Source organism: Toxotes jaculatrix, chromosome 8, assembly GCF_017976425.1.
Source record: "Toxotes jaculatrix isolate fToxJac2 chromosome 8, fToxJac2.pri, whole genome shotgun sequence".
NCBI lineage: Eukaryota > Metazoa > Chordata > Actinopteri > Toxotidae > Toxotes > Toxotes jaculatrix.
The window spans coordinates 15,593,900-15,613,780 of NC_054401.1; the positions used below are offsets into that span (position 1 = coordinate 15,593,900).

The window sequence follows — 19,881 nt, forward strand, 5'->3', positions numbered from 1 at the left end:
AGACTAGTTGGACTAATCAGTAGGCTGCGGTCACTTCAGACTACTGCTGCCCTCATATTAACCTGCTGCTTGTTATTAACACTGAGCTCAAGAGCAGAATGAGTGTGTGTGTGTGTGTGTGTGTGTGTGTGTGTCCAGTGGAAAAAAGGTTGAAATTCACAGCATGAGGTGTTTCTCTGTGCGTCTCAGTTCAGTATGTACGCCCTTGTATCTGTCAACTCTATTTGAACTTGTCCAGGTCTTTTGCTTGAGCTTATAAGACAAACAAACCATGTTTCTTCTGCTGGTTTAAATGCAGCTCATTGTGTGTGTGAATGACAGAGTGATCTCGGTTGTCTGTCACTGTGACAGAGTGCTAAGCTCCATGCCTCGGGTTATCTCTGCGTCTTAAAAATGTAGGGCAGGGGGCTTCAGGTGTGTGTGTGTGTGTGTGTGTTTATGTGTGAAAGGGGAACTGAACAAAAAGTGGGGAGGTCTTTGTTTAAATGTAATATTAAGTGTGTTTGCATATTGCAGATTTTTGTTGCTGTGTGCTCGTGTGTGTGCAAGAATGTGACTCCACAAGAAGAATCAAGCTTCACTTTCTGAAACTGCATGAGGTTGCATTTTTTTCTGGTACATTTTATTTTACTTTACATTTTATACTTTTTCATATTAATAACAGTTTCACTGCTCTCTCCCTCTTGCTGATTGATGCTATGCAATAAACAGTCATCTTTCTCCCACTTCAAGCTTAAACATGTGCTCTAAACACCAGTGAGGGGGTTCCTGTTTCCTGGGAGAAATCCTCTGCTACACAGGAAACAATGCTTTCTGCAGCATGTTTGTCAAAGCAACTATGGTGATCTTATTTGTAATAATTACAGGAAGGCAGAGGAAATTCTAGAGACTGCGGTGGAGTTTGATCATTTTTATTATTGCAATATGCTGGTCCAGTGTAAACAGGGAATATTAAACACCAGTGGAAAGACTGCTTATCACCAAAGATGTGACCAAACTCTACTCAAATTTGTAGACTGCTGCTCAGTTCTCCAAAAGTGTTAAAAAAAAACTTATGTGAAAAGTTATGTGCATACAGCTTCATTTAAAATAAAAAAAGAAGAAATTGGGTTTTGGGCGGATAACACTTCCCTAAACCTTCTCAACGTTGGGCCAGCAATAATTGGCTGTCAGGGTTTTTACTTTTTATCCGTACTGTCTCGTCTCGCCACAAAATCTCCCGATTCTGAACCATCCAGGTTTTCCAAATGTGAAATCTGATCTAAAATGCACACGTTTTTCTAACTTCTTAGGTGTATTTCTTACGTACTCCTACTCCAAATTTTTTCTAGTTTGTATGCAGATCTGTGAGCCAGGAATCAGGAATCAAAGTTTTGTGCTCAGATCTGATGAATTTACTTAAGTATGAAACTGTTTTTGTTAACCACTGAGTACCTGCAGAAGAGTACCTGCAATAAACTGATATTTGTTGCAGTGTGGTGACTTTAAAAACTTTGTGAAGCTTCACAGTTGGACCATATGGTGCTGAGCTAAATGACCTGTGGATCAACTCTACCATGTGACTGATGCATTTATTCAACAGAGCCACAGTTGGGATGGACAGGTACACAGAAGGAGGATGAACAGATTAGGAGTGGGGTGAAAGAAAATGGGACAGATAAAGAGGAGAACAGATAGAGGACATCAAGAGAAATGAGCAGATGACACAAAAAAGAAAGAAAGGAAAAAAAAGGGACATGTGCGGAGGACAGCATCATAGTTCATCCACCGGGCAGGTCTTTAGGTCTGTTGGGAGTCTGTAGCGAGCAGCTGTCAATCATAATCCACTTGGGACTGCAGCGTCTCAGAGTACAAAGCAAATGCAAAAGCGATCAAACACATAAGCTTTCAAATAACCTGCAGTTTCAGCCATGCACACTCCAACTTTACCGTTTTTTTCTGAGAGCACAACTAGCTGAGCTAAATTAAATATGACCTTATGTTATTCACAACAAAGATAACACAGTTACTCAGACATTTGCCATTTAACGTGACATTGGTTTGTTTTCAGAAAGACGCATTGCCATGCCCTGCTATTTATTTTATTCATTAGCTCATTAATTTTATTGGATCTGAGAATACACTAAAAAGTTGACAGTGTCATTAGTTTTGTAGGTATTTTGTTGTTAGAAATTAAAATTAAGTTAAGGAATCACCAAAGTTATTAAAATGAATCCTAAGGGGAACTTGAATGTGTGAATCAAATGTCATCCAATGGATGTGTAGACCCGACACTTAAAACTACAAATGTCAAACCTCATAGTGGTGCTGAGGGAATAGCCAGGAGGAGGTCACCATAGACATATACATCCCTTGGGCGCCATGATTATCTGTAGTCAAATTTAATAGCAATCCATCCAAAAGTTGTTGTGATATTTCACCCAAAAACAAAAACTGCTGAAGGAAAAGTCAAGGGATCACCAAAGTAATTTGACTTTATTGTCTGGGGACCATGAATGTCTGTGCAAAATTTTATCCATCACATAGTTGTTGAGTTGTTGAGACTGAGCGATGTTGTCATCCACACTGCTTTGGATGGTTAAAAAGAAAAGAAAGGCTGACTTTAGAAATTATGTCTTGAGACGACAGCTGCATGGACTGTGCAAAAGTGGTGCAGCTCAGAATGGTAGTCCTGACATTTAATTACGTATAGGTCTTGGACAATCAATTTCATTTATTCAATTCAGTTATTATGAATCTCTTGCTGAGCAAAATCTGTTCACATGGCAGTTTTCAATAAATGTCTATAAAGTGACAATAGCTGTACAACCAAAGACTGCTCTAATTAAACAGGACTATCATATCAGAAGACAGCCAAAATGAACTGATGTCTAAAAATATAATCATATTATTATACTTATTGAGCTAGACCTGATCATTTATCTAGTTTTTGAAGTCATAACATCCAGCCACTCACTGTGTGTAGTGGCGTCTGCATGTGGCGTGTTTGTTTGGTGTGTGGTCTGTCGCAAACGGGCAACAGATGAAGGAGAAAGAGGATGACAGGGGAGGAAGGGAGGAAGAGGCTGATGGAAAAAAAGAGGGGGAAGCAGGGAGGTGGATGGGGAATCCTTATCCTCTTGATTATAGTGTTTATGGCATCTGGACAGTTGTTTAGCTAAGGCGTGCAAGTGTGTGTGCGCGTGTTGAGAGCGTTTGTGTGTGTGTGTGTGTGTGTGTGTGTGTGTGTGTGTGTGTGTGTGTGTGCGTGTGTGTGTGTGTGTGTGTGTAGTGCCTCAGGGACACACCTGGAGTGTAGCTATTCGGCGTTTCAACTCAGCCAGCCACTGGCACATTTCACCAGCCTCTGTTTCTCATGACTCCCATTCCTCCCCCCCTCAGGGCGAGTCACAAAGTCTCTTCAGCAGCAGAGGAGCCGAGTGTATAAACAGGATTACAAAGTGCACTCAAGTCTTTTTTTTTCTCAGCCTGACAGAAGAAAGTGCTGGTGCTGACCGATCCATTATAATGCTCATCTTAGTGTGAAATAAAGGAATAGTTTGTCATTTTGAAAGAAAATGAAAGAAATTTTCTTGCAGAGAGATAGATAAAAAGATTGATACCACTCTCATATCTGTCCATTTAAAGATGGCGCTACAACCAGGAGATGGCTAGCTTAGTGTAGCATAAAGAATGGAAACTGGGAGAAATTCACCAAACTCATTTAACTCACCATAAAACACATGATGGGGCTTTTTCGGTTTGTTTGTTTTTACTTTTATTCAGAGCCAGGCCAGCGGTTTCCCCCATTTTCAGTCTTTATGCTAAGCTAAGCTAATCACATGTTGCCTTTAGCTTTACATTTAAGGGACAAACACAGGTGTGTTATCAATCTTTCCATCTCACTCTCAACAAGAATGTGAAGAATGTGAACTGCTGATTTAAAAAGACCAGCTGATTGATTTCCTTCTATAGGCTATAATATGCTGTTCAACACACTGGACAATTTCATAGCCATAAAGCCCCTGGTTTCAACCATGTAGAGCCTACGCGTTTTTATAAACATAACTATATTTAATACACATTGAAATAACCTCCAAATGCTTATAGACAGAATCAGAATCAAATTTTCTAAATCTGGGTAAAGTGATTTTCTTGTCTTAAGAAATCTCCTGAAGCAGGAAAAATGTTCAATTGGTGAGTTAGGCATATTTTAAGATCATTTCATTATAAAGGTAGCCTACAGGATTATTGTTATTGTTTTTGTATTGGAAACATTCAAAGTGATCTTTCGCCATTATGGGTCCATCCGAACGTTCCCAGTTGGAAAGAAATTGTTCAAAAATGACTTATTTAGATATGGCCTTTTTTTGCAACTGAGAGAAACTGTGAACTTGAAATGTTCCATATGGCTTTTATAACTGTATTGGGTGTTTCTTTTGTAACTCCAACTTTAAGCTGAGGTGAAAACCTGTGTCATTGTGCCTTTAACATCAAAGCTGGCGGCACAGCGGGGCACAGCCAGGCACCTGCTCCGAGCGCACAGAGCCATTTTTTTTTCTTTCTACCAATCAAACACATTATTGGAAAAAACGAATTTCAGAAATCACCATGTGGCCCCTTTAAAGTCACAGATTCCGTATATGTCCCCCCCACAAGTCCCGTCGTGATCGCGGAGGCACACATAAAGGGCCCCGGTGGGCTGGAGCCGATTTGAAACCTGCAGGTTGGCAGCGGAGGTTTTTGCGCAGCGGCACTGGGTTTTCACATCCTCTCTCTCTCTTTTTCTGTCTCTCTCTCTCTCTGTGTCTGAGATGAACCGGGGCGAAGGAAAGGGTTGGGACAGGGAGGAATAGCCGGAGGGAGGGATGGCTGAATAACGAGGAGAGAAACACCCACTCCGGACTGACCGAATTGTATCCGGAGAGAAGGAGTGAGAAAAAGATAGAGAGAAGGAGAGAAAGAGTGAGAAGGAAGAGGGACCTTTTGGGAGGCAGCAGCAGTCTTTGGTATTCAGAGGATTTCCTTTGGGGATAAAAGGACGCTTTGAATTGATGACTGAAGAGGTATGAAAGGCGAATTCATTCATAGTGCGTGTGTTTGAGTGAGTCCGGTCTCAGGTGTGCGCCGCTGGAGTGTTTGAAGGCAACGAGTTAATCTGAATTAATCTGAATGGATTGACCCACATCTGGTTTAAAAAATAAACAAACCAAAAAACCAACTTGATTGGACACTAGTCAGCAGCACTTTGACATTATCAAGGAAGACAAATCTTGGCTGCGGTCGGTGAATCAAACTTGAGCAGGTGGGAAATAATCGTTGAGAATTTTTTTTTTTTTTTTAAATGTAGATTTTAATGAGCTAAAGAGGATTTTTCCCCAGAATAAAATAAGTATCATGTGTCTTTTCCTTCAGCCCTCTAAAATGTGGTTCTTTTAAAACACAGTCTTGGATGGTGCGTGCGTGCTGAGGTCGTCTGCGGTCGTGTACTGTAATCAGTTGCATTCGAGAGTGTGCAAAACTGTCCTCCACAAAACAGCATAAAAAGCAGCGTGTACAGACTGCTTAATTTTAATGAGGGCGGCGCCTTAACCCTGGTTTTCATTAACCAATTAACTAGTTGCAAAATTGCCCTTTGGCTCGCAAGAGGCAGTAAAATTACGCAAACTGAAGAAAGGATAAACTTTTGGCTTAATGTGAGTGATGTTATATCATAAGGCTGAGAGAGAGAGAGAGAGAGAGAGAGAGAGAGAGAGAGTGTAATTCTAATAATCTCATTTTAGTGAGATTAACTCTCATTTGTGTATGTGTATGCTTGGATTTTTCTCTGTGTGTCTGTGTTAGAAAGAGACTAAGAGAGGTAATCATTTCTTTTTTCATTTCCCTCTTCAATGTCCTGAGGCTGATCTATGAAAAAAGAAAAAAAAAATCAGTGGTATTTAGTGGAGTATCTTGTGCTTATTAATATGCACTGTCATTTTTCTGTCCTTTTGACACTGTCAAGGAGCTGCCTATTCTTCCAATGCCATCGGGTTACCTCTACATCAGAGAATGATTCAATCTTGAAACAACTTTTGTTGCACTTGCTGTTTTATTCATAGGACTCTCAGAAAGGTGTGTGTGTGTGTGTGTGTGTGTGTGTATTTCCCCAGGAGAGAAGTGATAAGATGTCTGTGTCCGTCCACTGTGTGTAATAATGAGTGGGAGACTGGAGGGGACATGGAGAGGTGGAGGACGAGGAGGAGAGGGTCAGGAGAGAACGAGAGGGAGGGAATGTGGAGGAGAGGGTGCAGAGAACAAGAAGTGAGGGGTTAAAGGAGGAGATGAGATAGAGGAGGAGAGGAGCTGTTGTGTTTGCTCTTGTGGTCGGACAATGGCACTCATGAAATGTTCCCTCTCTGCACTGTCAATCAAACTTCTCTCTCCCTGTCTGTCTCCCATTCTGTCAGTCGTCCATCCTTTTTTTCTGCCAGCCCCTTTTTCTCCTCTCTTATCTTTTCTTCTCTTCTATTCTTTTCTTCTTCTCTTGAACAAAGTTCTCCACTATTTTGCCCTCGGCTTGTTCTGTGTAGGCGGGAGGCTCGACCGCTGCTCTGCGGTCAGTCTAGACTGTTAGGCTACTGCTTTGTAATAGTATCAAAGTGGATATTAGACAGGAGTAACTGATTCCAGATCCGTGCACTGGGGCCGTGTGGGCAACGTGGGTCTTCTTGACCCAAAGAGCCTCTCTGTAGCTGAATGGCATTCCTGGTGTCACTGAAAACCCCCTTTTCTTTCTGCCTTACTTTCTCCTTACTTTTTCCTCTTCGCTTTGCTTTTTCTCAGTGAGTTTTTTCCTCTCTCTGTGCAGGTCTAGACTGCTGGTTGTGAGGATGTTGTCAACAGGGCAGATCAGGTGGTGTTTGTGGGCTCCACTGGTGTTACTGGCCCTAGTTTCCAGTTTCCCCAGTAAGGCACAGGGTCAAGGTAAGTACTTTGTCCTCCTTTATGTTCTTTTCTTTCTCCTCTCTCTGCTTCTCACCCTCCCATCCCACTTCCAGCCCCTCCTCCTATCTTTCTCTTCCTTCTGAGCAAGCTCCTTTTCCCCCTATCCATCCCATCCAAGTTTTCTTTGCCTTTAGGTGTTCCTCCACTTCCCACCTTGGCCATTCAACCTCCTCCCATCTGTTCATTTCATCACTCTTCTCTCCTTCCTTCCCTCAAGCCTCACCGCTCTGACCTTGCCTGTCTCCATAGCCTTCTCCATTCCCTCCCCTGACCTCTCTGTATGTCTTCTTCTCCCCCCCATTTGCACATCATTCCTTCCTCTGTCTCCTCCCTTTGATGTGCAGAAAAAATCCAATCAGATTACATCGCGCTCATGATCATATCACTCCATATCATTATGCCATTTCACTGTGGCAGCGTGGCGACGCTTGCAACCCTGCCGCCGATGCTGCCACGCTTCAGAGGAGTTTTAATAAATGTGTTGTAATGTGTTGTAATGGTGCGCTTCAAGCTGTGATGATTTGCTGCGCAATGTGCAGCACAATATATAACGCTCCAGTGTGCTTCGCAATCAACCTCACCTCAGCAAACCTGATTTAATCAAACTGAGTCGCATCAAAAAAGCGGGCTGTTGTCTGTTCTCTGCAATGTTTTTGGTCATGGGTGTCAGAAATCTGGATGCACTCTTAACAAGAAACACACATTTGAGTTCCAGTTGAACATACTGTATGTTAATATGTCATTATGTGGCCATATTAGCATATCATGTGTTAAAATGTGACAGATGTGTGTTTTCCTGAATGAGGCATCCTGACACACTCCTCTTCTTCTCTAATATCTTTTAATGCAGTAACTTTATTGGACTCAGCCAAACCACACTAATCTTTTCCTGTCCCTTGAGCAGGACCAGGGGTTCAGGTGATTTAGGTGATAGATGTTGAATCTTATTATTTCCACCACTATTTTTGACAGCGAAAGTACAGCTTACTTCAACAAAATGGATCCTGCGTGTGCAACTACGTGAGTGAGTGTGTGTGTGTGTTGTTTGTGAGTTCACTGGAGTGTGTGTTTGCTATTGGCAGCCTATGAAGCACAGAGGTAGTTATCTGGATAGAGATCATATGAAAATGACCTCAAGGGACACTTAAACATTTAGCTGACCCTGCTTTGAGTGTGTGTGCGCCTGTGTGTGTGTGTGTATGGCTCACATTCCTTCCAGGATGTGGGGTTAGACGAGCAGGGAAGTGGCAGGTCTTGGTTAAAGGGACACTACACAGAGAAGTCAAATAAGGATTTTTTTTCTTTTGCTGAAGTTGTTTAAAATTAATAATCCACATATAATACAAGCCTTTTATTGATCTGTTTTTACAGCTAAATTAAAAGAGGAATTCCATTCTAAAAATAATAAATTTTATTACAGTGATCTTCTAGTTTTTGTTCCAGATCCATTTTGTTCTGCTGCTTTATTTTTTTAATTTATTGATTACCTTGAATTTAAAGGAACTTTGTTTTCTTCAGTCTTTCTCAGACCCTCTTTCAGTTCTCACTCTTTGCTTTTCCCCTCTTTCTTTCTCCTATACTCCCTCCCTTTATTCTTCTTGCTCTGTTTCTCCTCAGTTATTTTTCTCATCCGTTTCCTCCCTTCTCTTGTTTTCCCTAAGACGTTTTTTTTTCCACTTTTCATCAGCAGTCCTGTAGGTCATGTTTTTCATTGCGTGCAGATAGAAAGGAGAGGTGAGACAGAAGTGTGACAGCATAAATTAGGCTGGGATTTGATCCCAGTGACTCACAGCAGAACATGGACGACCTCCCAAATACTATGGGTGCATGCCCTGCTCAATCCCTTCATTAGGGAGCATGTGATAGCCATTAATTTTTGCCCAGTCTGTCCCTGTAAGCTGCAACATCTGGTCAGAGGGGATTTGAGCTTAAGGATTAGTGTGTGTTCTACCCATGGAGGCTGTTTGTATATACAACACAAATGTCTGGATATTGTCGGGAACTCCCACAAACAAAGAGTGGGTGAGTCCAAAAAGGCTTTTTCCCTGCAAGAAATGAAGCAAATGATCTGGTGTTTAGACCAAATAAGCCATATTTAAAGATGTTTTACTCCATTCGTTCATTATTACCTTATATTGAAGAAAGTATTAATTTTTATTGTTGCATGATTTTATTCAATGATCAGTTGAAAGTTTTACTGTAACAGTTTTACTGAAGTGAAATTTAGTGAAACCACCAAAATAACATGCCAATGCACAAATGGAAATACTGTAAACTTAACTTGGTAGTCTGTAACATTGCCCCCTACAAAATATATGTTTATATAGTCCAAATTTACTTTTTCTAAATATGTAGTACTACAGTACATTTTACTGTAGTAAGTGTGACTCTCTTAAGTCAAAAGTCAACATTCAGCTTGTAGATGATGCCTCAAGAAAAGGAGGAGATCAGCGGATCAACAAAGTAATTTGAATTTGTCCAGGAATATATTTAACAAATTTCATGGCAAGCCAACAAATAGTTGTCAAGATATTACACTTAAAAAAAAAAAAAAAAGAAAATGATGAAAATGTGGGAGATCACCATAAACATTAGGATTCATCATCAGGGGACAGTTGTTGTCTGTACAAAATTATCGTTTTTGAGATGGTCCAGTTTATGAGTGAAAACTTTCTAACAATATAATCATATTGTATTTGAAGCTTCAGCTACACTAGACACTTTGCTCATCTATGTGACTTGTGGGAACAGCTCTGATCCTGTTCTTAATGCAGAAATTGAGCAGTGTGCAACACAGCGGATTGTTACTGCTGTTTTCTTTCACTGGCTGTTACTTTGGCCTTAAAAACCACTGAAAAGGGAAATTTCGAATTTGTTCTCCGCTCAGTCCTCAGAGGGTGCGAGCAGTGACCTGGCACTTTGTGTTGCTGTTCTCAATGCAGCAGTGACAGAAGCAGGATGGATGGAGGGAAGATGCCAGATGGTGGATGTTTGCCACCGTTACATCTGAACTCTGATCTCATTGTCAAGAGAAAAGAATAATTGTCATGCTTTACTTTTAATCAGGCACTTTTTTTTGTACATTCAGGCCCTTCACTGGATGAGTCAGTCACTGTAAAGATGCTTAATGTGTGTGAGTAGTCCTGTGTTTGTGTTTGTGTGTGTGTGTGTGTGTGTGTGCCGTGTACGTAGTTAATTATTGTAATTGATTTTGTTGATTGGCTGACAGCCTGGGTCAATATCGTGCTTCAGGACACATCACAAAATTATGTGCTTGAGAGCACATTTACAAAGATATTGTGTTTGTGCATGTACATCTACATGTGTGTCTAGATGTGTGTGTGTGTGTGTGCATGTTTGTGTGATGAGACGGCAGCCTGGTGAATTAGTATGAGTGAAAGGGTTGGCCAGGAATTTCAGTTAAAAATGAACAGGGAGAAAAGCCAATGATGAGAAATCATTTATTTATAAACAAAAGAGAGGATGAGATGGAACAACCTGTTCTGAATTTAAAAATGGCTAAATTATCCAAACCTCGACTGCCGTCACCTCACCACTCTGCTGCTCTTGTTGATGGTAATCCAGTTTGTCATAATCAGCCACTTTGGACTAAATGGAGCATTGAATTGTGGGAGATGTGATGTGCAGGAGGCTCTCTAATTTTGCCCTCTTGTTATTGTCAGAGCATGTAGATAATGTTCTGTGATTGTAAATACACAAAATTAACTTTAATTAATGGGAATAAGAGCTGATGATGATTTTTAAAAGGGATTTTTGGAGGTTTTGGAAGGTTTGATGCTGGAACAAAAGGACTACACAGTGTATGTCGCTCTGGGTATCCTATTCACTCTACATCCAATATGCATGCAAATGCCAGATTATACAATATGGGTACCACTTTGTAGGCAGGAATAGTGAGTGTCAGGTAAAGTAGTTGCAGTGTGACATGGACACGCTTCCCAAAAATCACAGAGCAGAGAGCAGAGCCTGAAGTGACTCAGGGTTGAGCAGATATTGTTGCAGTACAAGGCTGCTTGGTTCCTGGTTTTCTTGTAATAGCTGAGAAAATCTGCCTTAGGGGTTTAGAAAATGTTGCATGTTTAAAACGCAGCTTAATCTGTTGCTGCAGCTTTCTTGAATCAAATGAACTAATCTAGAATTACATGGGGCGATCTACATTTTGTTCATATATAATCACACATTTAAAGGGAAAGCTGTACCTGAGTGAAACTATATAGAAAATATTGAATTTTTACCTGTGTTTTTGCAGTGTTCTCCAACTAGAGTGTGGACAACACTGCAAAACTGAGACCCAATTACTGGAATTATCCTTAACATATAAAATTTAATGACTTACCAATATATTAACATCGACCTAGACCTTGAAATGGTGTTTGTTAGAGTAGCAGCTGTTTAATATTTCATTCTTGTTTGATGTCAATCATCTGCTGCAGAATTAACCTAGTTGAGGATTTTATGGTGGTATTTTTTTTTCCACCGCTGGTTGGCAAGCACGCAGAATATTACGGCTTTAGTCTGCACATGAGGAGGGATCATTCAACAGACTCTTAATATTCAGCAAGTCCTTAAGGGATATTTCACACATAAACACACACACACACACACGTGGTGTACACACACAATACAGCAGAGAGATAAGTGTTGAGGGGAAAAGGCATCACTTACACAGGTAAAGCGATAAAAGACAGAAGAAGGCGTTAAGCCTCTAAAGGACAGGAGTGGAAGGGTGCAGAAGAGAAGAAGATAGGATAAAAGAGCCGAACTGAAGACAAGGGGAGAAGAGGAGAGGGAGAAGAGAGCTTAAACCCAAGGATAAGAAGAGATGTGATAAAAGAGAGGAGTGTTCCTTGAGAGCAGCAGAGGAGATAAAAAGAGCAGAGAGGTGGAAAGAAAAAGAGTGGATTTGGGTTAAGTGCTATCACGGCGTGCAGAGTAGTTCTTGTAAGGACGAGATGCCGACCAAATCAAACGACACGTACTGAGGTGCTGAATAGGCACCAAACCCATTCACACACGCGCACAAACACACACACAAACACACACACTTCCCTCATCTCCCTCGTGTACAGTACGGTAGCTATCTTGTGGTGACAGTGAAAGCCAGCAGTTGTCATCCATAAATCCTGAGTATTAGTGAAGCTACTGTGGCCTGAACACACACAGTGGAGTCGTTGGGCTAATCTGGAGAAAGGAAGAGGAAAACAAGTAATTAAAATGGGGAGAAATGAAGGGGAAGGAAGAGTAGAAGAGAAGATGAAGGAAAAGACAGGAAGACAGGGAAGAATCAAAGTATGGTGGAAAGGAGGAGAAGGGGAGACAATAGGAGTAGAAAATGTATGGAGGGAAGGGGATGAGAGAAAGATGATAGGAATGAGAGAAAAAAGGAGGTTAAGGAGAGGTGAAGAGGGGATAGAGAGGGAAGGAAAGAGGCAACTGGCAATGAAAAGAAAGATTGAGAAAAGCCAGAAAGCTCAGAGAAGACATGAGAAAGACATGAAGTGGAACAGATCAAAAAAAGAGAGTTGAATAGACGCTGAATCTGAGAGATTGTTGAGCAAAGAAAGAGGATGAAAGAAGGATGAAAGAAGGAAAAGTGAGAAGAAGGGATAGCAAAGGAGAGAAGCAGGATGAGAAGCCAACATAGGATGGCGAGCCAAATCATGAGCTTGGAAGAAGAAGATGCAGAGGAAGTTGAAACAGAGACAAGGAACGAGGGGAGGGATGGTGCGAAGAAATGAAGTGAAGCAGAGGATCGGACAGCGAGCATTTACTCAGCTTTCAGGAGTCCCTGCTAGCTTTCACCGCTGATAATCCTGGGAAGAGGCATCCCTTCGCAAACTGGGGCGTCAAGCTGTGCTTGTTTCGCTTTAACCCAGATAATTCCAGTTCATACTGGGCTGCCAGTTAAAAGACTTTTCTAGTTCACATTCCCCACAGAGTCAGGAGATTACTCAAGTTCAGACTTCAAATTAGACCCTTTAAATTAAGGTTCAGCTGCATGAGGAGAGGACGTGTTAAATATAATTTTAGAATGGATTTCTATAATTTTCTGGTGCTCGGGATTTGTAATGTGACTCAGACTATTTACTGGAGCTAAAAGTTGTTGCTAAGCAGTAGTCGCACAAGTTCTGCCAAATGGCTGGAGTTGATTTTACGACCTGGCAAGAAGCTTATTCAAGGAGCTGTTGGGGGCTCGCTGACTCCAGTGGTGAAACTCTTTCAGATAAATGGCTCTGGTTTGTGTGAAATACTGTTGCGCTATACGTGGATCTAAGCTCTGTAAGTTTAGGAACGAATCTTGTCAGGGTTTTTACAGTATTTCCACTAAGTATTTTATTGTGAGATACAGAGAGTGGATGTCTAATGTATTTCACAAAAGCATCTTGGCCTCTTCGATTCAGAGAGAGAGTGTGTGAAATGTTGAGCTCTTGGATGATATTTATGGCCGTGTGGTGGTAAACAAGAACAGACGTGGCGTTTAGTGAAAGGTAATTTATATCAGAGACCCTCATGTTCTGTCAGCATCCACAGCTATTGGAGCTTCTGCGTCCATATTCATTAATCACAGTTGCTGTCTCTGGAATTGCCTCCGACTTATAGACCCTGACATACATTCAGAGCATAAAAGAGAGTCATAGTAGGCTCATTCATTTTTTACACAAGTGTTTTATTATGAATCCGTCGATGTATGTGTGTGTGTTCATTGACATGCAAAGCAAAGATCAAGGTATTCAAGGCAATTTTCACCCGGTCATTAGTACCCCGTCTGCCAACTCAATTCACCTACTGTTAAGCACACACTCAATGATACCAGAGGAGTAATAATCTACCTAGCTCTATCACAGACTTAAATTATTCATAGATTCTTATTGTGTGGTGTAATTATACCGTTTCACCCTATGCATTTTGAGTGTTTGATAGGTGGCGTGGTGTGATTACTGAAGAAAAGCAGTGAGCAAAATGGAAGACTGCGAAGTTCTGCACTGTGTCTGTGCAGAATGTTTAAATCTGATGATCTGGTGATGAAAAGTTCAAGAGAACATGAGCCTGGACTCTGTTTTTCTATTATTTTTTTTTGTTTGTTTTTTGGCCTCTATAAAAGTTGGGACTTGACATTAAATTGTGAGGTAATACCATGACTAAAATTTTAAGGATGTTTGGAAGGAAAGTCGTGACAGATTCAATTATATACACTCTTGTTACAGCCTAATACACATACTAACATATTTATTACACTAAAGGTAGATCAAATCTACAGTTTATTAATTCTTTCTTCTTTTGACCTAAATTAAACTAAATATTGATTTAGGTTTTTTTCTGCCAACTTTCTCAAACTTAAAAAGAAATGTCACTTATTTAACGCACTGGTCACGGTTATTTAAAACCAAGCTGAGCTCCGCATTTCTGACTTTTCCACCTACAATATAATACAATTCAGAAAATTTCACGTTACGGCTTGAATGGGATTTTCCATTGAGAAAGATAGATGTCTGTTCTCATCAGCGAGCGAAAATCCTGCACAGTACACCTCAGGTTTGTCAACATCATATCACCTTTTTTTTTTTCCTGTAGACTCTTTCTCCTTAATGTCTGATGCACAGTCTTTACATGTCCGCACTCACTATTGTAAATGACAGAGAAGTGTCTACAGACTGAAGGATAAATAATTTGGGTCAGTAGTTCAGGTCTCAGGTCCTTCAGTCTTTATTCTTAAAGAGATTCTCTGACATTTAAAATTGTAGATCATTATTATTGTTCCCTAGACACTAAAAGCAAAGAGTTTTACTCTGGTTCTCCATTTACAGATTTCCACAGGTTGTTTTTGTGATTGATCGGCAGTGGTGGAGGAAGAATTCTGATCCTTTATTTAAATAAAAGTAAAAGTCCTGTAATTAAATATTACTGAAGTAAAAGTATGAATGTATTATCAGGAAAATTTACTTAAAGTTGTCTTAAAATAAAAAAAAAAAAAAAAAAAAAATCAGTGCATCAGTCTTAAAAATCTTTTGGGACCTCATCTACATGCATTATGACCCCAGAGTTAGTTCATGCTACGTCAAATCTATGGTGAGCACGTTCAGTTTGAGTGCAGACAAGTAAAGAGGCTCTGCATCGGCAGTGTCATCAGATTCATGGATGACAGTGTCCTCTCATTTATAGAAACTTTGTAGAAACATATTAAAAATAAGTGGATTGTGGTGAATTTGTACCTAAACTAACAAAGAATAATATAGGGAAAAGGTGAAATGGTGATATGTGTCACAGACATAAAGTTTATGCCAGTGACTTTTGTTCTCATCTGAGGTGAAGTTGTAGTATTACACAATACTACATTACGGTCTCTCTTGCTTTCTGCGCCGCTTCCGCCTGCTGTCTTCTTTAGTCGTGTGTCTCTCACTGTCTGTAGATTTAAAACAGTCAAATTCTCTTCTGCTTCCCTACCACTTTTTGATTCGACAAAATGTGCTGTCCTTGTAAGAAGCCACAGCACTGCATACACAAACATGCAGAGAAAGGCTCCTGTCACTGTTTTTAACAGGCCTCTGCAGGATCTGTTTTCACCAACAGAGGCCTGGAAAGTACAGCGAGCTCCTGAGAATGCTACTACACACCATTTATTTCTCCACGATACGGTATAGGTCAGAAATACACGCACAGACACACACAAAACACCTGTTCTGTTTTTATAACTTCTGTTCACTGGTTTGTAACAGAAATTTAAAGCATGCCTCCTTGTATCAACTTTCTTTGGAGTGTGTCTTGTGAAGAGAATTTGACTGGAAATAGTTTCCTCTAAATCTGTGCCGTTTCAAACCTTTTTCATGCTGTTTTGAGCTGAGGCAAATTGAAACTGGGCTGTGTGCCATGCTCACCTGCTTCATGTGTTCCTCTCATAGTTGTGGGAACTTCAAAATTGAAATTCACTCAGCCCTCTGTCTGTCCTTCTGTCCGTCCATTTATTCATTTCCTTTTTGAGACGCTTTGATTTGTAGCAGATTTTTGGTGGCGTATCTGGGTTTCACATAACTACTGGCTCGGTGTCATGTTAACATGTGTTGATTGGTGGCTGGGACCTTTTTAATTAAACTCATTTTCTTTCAGCAGCATGTTATTTATTTTCAATCATTCCCTAGCTTTATTGAAGCTTATTCAAATGTGGTTAATTGTTTTTCAGTTCCAGCTCCAAGGAGGCTGCGTTTCAAAGTGCTGAGCTCAAGCAAACTCCTTGTTTCGTGGAAAGAGCCCAAAGGAGACTTTGACAGCTATCTGTTCCTCTACAACAGCATACCAGGTATGGATGATTTAGCTGTACAGATACACACACAGAACACACACACACACACATACTGAAAATACTTAAATACTGAAAAGAAGTGGGGACTTGACTTTGAATTTTGGGGGGAAGGATCCCATTATGACTTGGATTTTCTGTCTGTCAGGAAGGATTATGTAATTTACTTCTTATCAAAGCTCCTTTGAAGGGATTACACTCTTGAGAGATATGGAGGAAAAGTTTGTCCCACACCTCTGCCAAGTTTAAGACAAAGGAGTGTTTTTGCTGCGTACGTGGAGCCTGTCAGCAGATTTGAAAACGGGACTGATAGGAGCACAGGACAGCAAGACCCGCACTGACTCATGGTGGAGTTCAGTCCCGGGCAGCTGAATGACAGCAGCAGAAATAATAGTCATTCATTCATTCGCTGCATCATTATTGTATGGCACTTTTGCCATGATAGATGCTTGACATCCTGCTTTTATCCTGCATCTGTCAGGGGTTGAGCATTGTACAGACACAGGGCATGACCTTGTCTGTTTCTGGGCATGCACAGTGTAGTCAGTAATCACCCTAATTACCACTGGCATCTCCTTTATCATGTAATCACAATGCACCTACTCTCACAGTCATACATCTCCTCCAACATCAATTCCTTAACTATTGCTGCACCACTTGTTCTGCATTTGTTCTGTATTAGTGCTGTGCTGTGCTGCAGACAATTCTTTTGCAGGCATTGTAAAAAAGAATAAGTAGGACTGAATAAGCACTCTGTAACATAAAACTTGTTTTTCGCAAACAACCCTTTGTGAGAACCGCCTCGTCTGACAATTTCTTGCTGCCTCCGACAGCTGAAAAGAGAACAAAAACTGGAATTTATGGCCACTTCCTCTCGGGGAGGGAGTGCAGCAGTAGCTCACTGGCATTCAGCAAATGCAGTAAAAAATTTGGACTTTCACAGCATCCTTGCTGTTTCCTTACACAATTTGGTTAATAAAGCCTCCTTTGATGAGAAGAAGGATGAGGACACAAGTACCTGCCCTGTGTCTGGCCTGATCTGCCCCCTAGTTTGTCTGAGTCAGATGAAGTAAATGACAGGCACAGTGAAGCTTGTTAACACTGGCTGAAGTCTTTTCGCTGAGAGTTAAAGCACCATTTGAGACCACAAAAGGTGCTGTCAGAGTAGCAGCTAACCTTTCGGTTCAACACAATATTCTTTTTCTCCTCTGAGTGTTTGTAAAAAAGGAGCAGCTAAAGTGCAGCTGGATAAGGATTCAGGTTTTAGGTCGAAGCATTCGACTCATTTTTGCCAACTAAAATGACTTGCTGGGTTTTTTTCCTCAATGTTTATATTATCTAAAACATTGTCCCCTGTCAATTTTTCCCCATTATCAGCTTGTATCCTTGTAGACGAAGTAGCCCATGTCTTATTGCATCAAAAATGTCTAACTTTAGCCTGTGTTCCTCTGTCCAGTTGCTTTTTTTTCTCTGTTTTATGACGGTGCATGAATTAAACTAAAATAAGCACTTATTGGAAGTCTGTTGAAAAGCCTGCCAACAATTCTGAAATTCAAATCGTGTGGGTTGCGTCTGTGTGTACTTGCATATTTGTGTGTTAGTTATGAGTGCCAGATGCCTATATTTACTCTTTTAAATCTCAGTGGAGATTAAGCCAAACCCAGCAGAAAAAAGTTCAGCTTTTACTGTATGCAACTACGACTTATCGATACAATGTTGCTGCAACCAGTTGGTTACTTAAGATTGGTTTCACGGTAATAAGAAGGGGTGTGGAAACCAGTTGTGATCTCTGAGGTTTGAAATGAGCAGTGGAAATTACAGCAGCAGTTGGCCTACAGAGGAATCAGTGGCCTTATGAATCGCTTTATGATGGCGACCATATGGAGATTAAACCTCTATATGATCACATAGAGATGTCACTGTTACTTGCTTTCACAAACCAGAATGAACGATGCTAGGTTTTCCGATACCATTGTATCAAACTGGGCAAAAGCTTGCAGTAGCTCCACAAGTCCCCCTTATTGCAGCTACACCAGCTAAATAAGAACAATATTATTATGGAACGCTTTTATAAGAAATGAAATGGCAAAATTCATTTAAAGACAATAATAAATACATAATTTTTTTTTAAATTAAAATATATTTATGGGGTGGCCAGGCTTCCTTTGGTCTCCCAGAGAAACAGCCACTGAAGGGAATGTGCATAAATGTGCAACTCTACCATAATAGACAATTGGATCACATTTGTGTTGTTTTCCAACTGGTGCCTTGAAGTTCTGGGTAGTATTGGGTAGTTGGGGTATACAGGTTTTTATGATTATTCTTTCTCTCTCTGTGTATGACTGTACTAATATTTATTCTATAAGTGATCAGACTGGTGAAGTCACACTGTGTTGCTGTGTTTGTTTTCAATTATAATCTTTGTTTTTGGCATTTTTATGCAGTGTTTTTGCTTTGTGCCTTAAATACATTTTGTTGGCCACAATAAAGACAAATAACGTGGCTGCGTGTGCTTTCTGATGGTTATACCAGGCCTGTTTTGCATTTGCGATGAAGCATTCCTGTGATGCAAAATGTCATGAAATTTGTGCCAACCTTTTATATTTATTCTCATTTAAAATGATTCTGACAACAGCTCTGAAAACACGTAAAGGATCAGTTGTTTGCCATAATCTTTCAAAATCTGCTTAATTAATCTTAATATGGAGAAATGATGATTTTAATGAATTTTCCACAATTGAGTCATCGCACATGCAAGCAGTTTGGAAATCATGGAAACAAATGGGATCAACATTTGTGTTGTTTGAGCTTCGCTTCTTGGCCACAGGAGAGCAAATTTGTAAGACTTGCAACCATTTTAAAGGAATGGTTCAACATTTGGGAAAATACACTCATCTGCTTCTTGCAGAGGGATGAAAAGATCAACAGCAGTCCTGGTGCCAGGAGTTGATTATCTTAGCTTAGCTAAAAGATTGGAAATGGGGGAAACAGCTAGCCTGGCACTGTGCAAAAGATTAAAATCAGTCTACAGTATAAAGTAGTATAAATAACAGGAACTTTTCAGATTAGTCTTGTTAGTTTGATCCACAGACAGAAGTGTAAAACTGACAGTTTGTGGCTTTATGGGGCTCTGACAGTTTAGATTTTTTTTTTTTAATAAATTGAGATACAACTTGGAAATTTGGGAGCTTCTCTGGAACTGGTGGGGGATTTTTTTCAATTTTAGGCAGAGCCAGGCTACTTTAGCTGTTTCCCCTTGTTCCCAGTTTTTGTGTTAAGCTATACAAATGGCCTGTTGGCTTTAGCTTTACATTTAGCACACAGATGTGAGAATGGGATTGATCTTTTCACTGAAGTCTTGGCAAAAAAGCGAATAAACGTAATTCCCAAAATTTTGAACTATTCCTCTAAGTCTGGATGCCTCACACCTCACGAGGTGTTCCTCAGCACTTTCAGCCTGAGACAGAAATGAGAAAGGATGATCCCACCACCACGTGTAGAAAATAAAAAGGACCAGCTCTTTCCTTTAATTATCAAACTGGGTGATTGCAGGTGAACTCTTTGATCCCTTGATGATGTTACCTTATAAAACCATCACAGGG

At 40.4% G+C, this 19,881-nt stretch overlaps 2 protein-coding genes across 2 annotated transcripts in view; both read left to right on the forward strand.

The window, feature by feature from the left end:
- deptor (DEP domain containing MTOR-interacting protein) overlaps positions 1-12,204 on the forward strand; it is a 45,340-nt gene extending 33,136 nt beyond the window's left edge. Inside the window, exon 11 of the transcript XR_005894501.1 lies at positions 12,194-12,204. The gene's annotated coding sequence lies outside the window, so the exon portion shown is untranslated. The remainder of the gene's footprint in view (positions 1-12,193) is intronic.
- The window catches only part of col14a1a (collagen, type XIV, alpha 1a), a 123,352-nt gene continuing 108,371 nt past the window's right edge, over positions 4,901-19,881 (forward strand). The window contains exons 1-3 of the mRNA XM_041045335.1: positions 4,901-5,045; positions 6,830-6,945; positions 16,163-16,279. Coding sequence (XP_040901269.1) covers positions 6,852-6,945; positions 16,163-16,279 — 211 coding nt within the window. The 5' untranslated portion in view covers positions 4,901-5,045; positions 6,830-6,851. The remainder of the gene's footprint in view (positions 5,046-6,829; positions 6,946-16,162; positions 16,280-19,881) is intronic.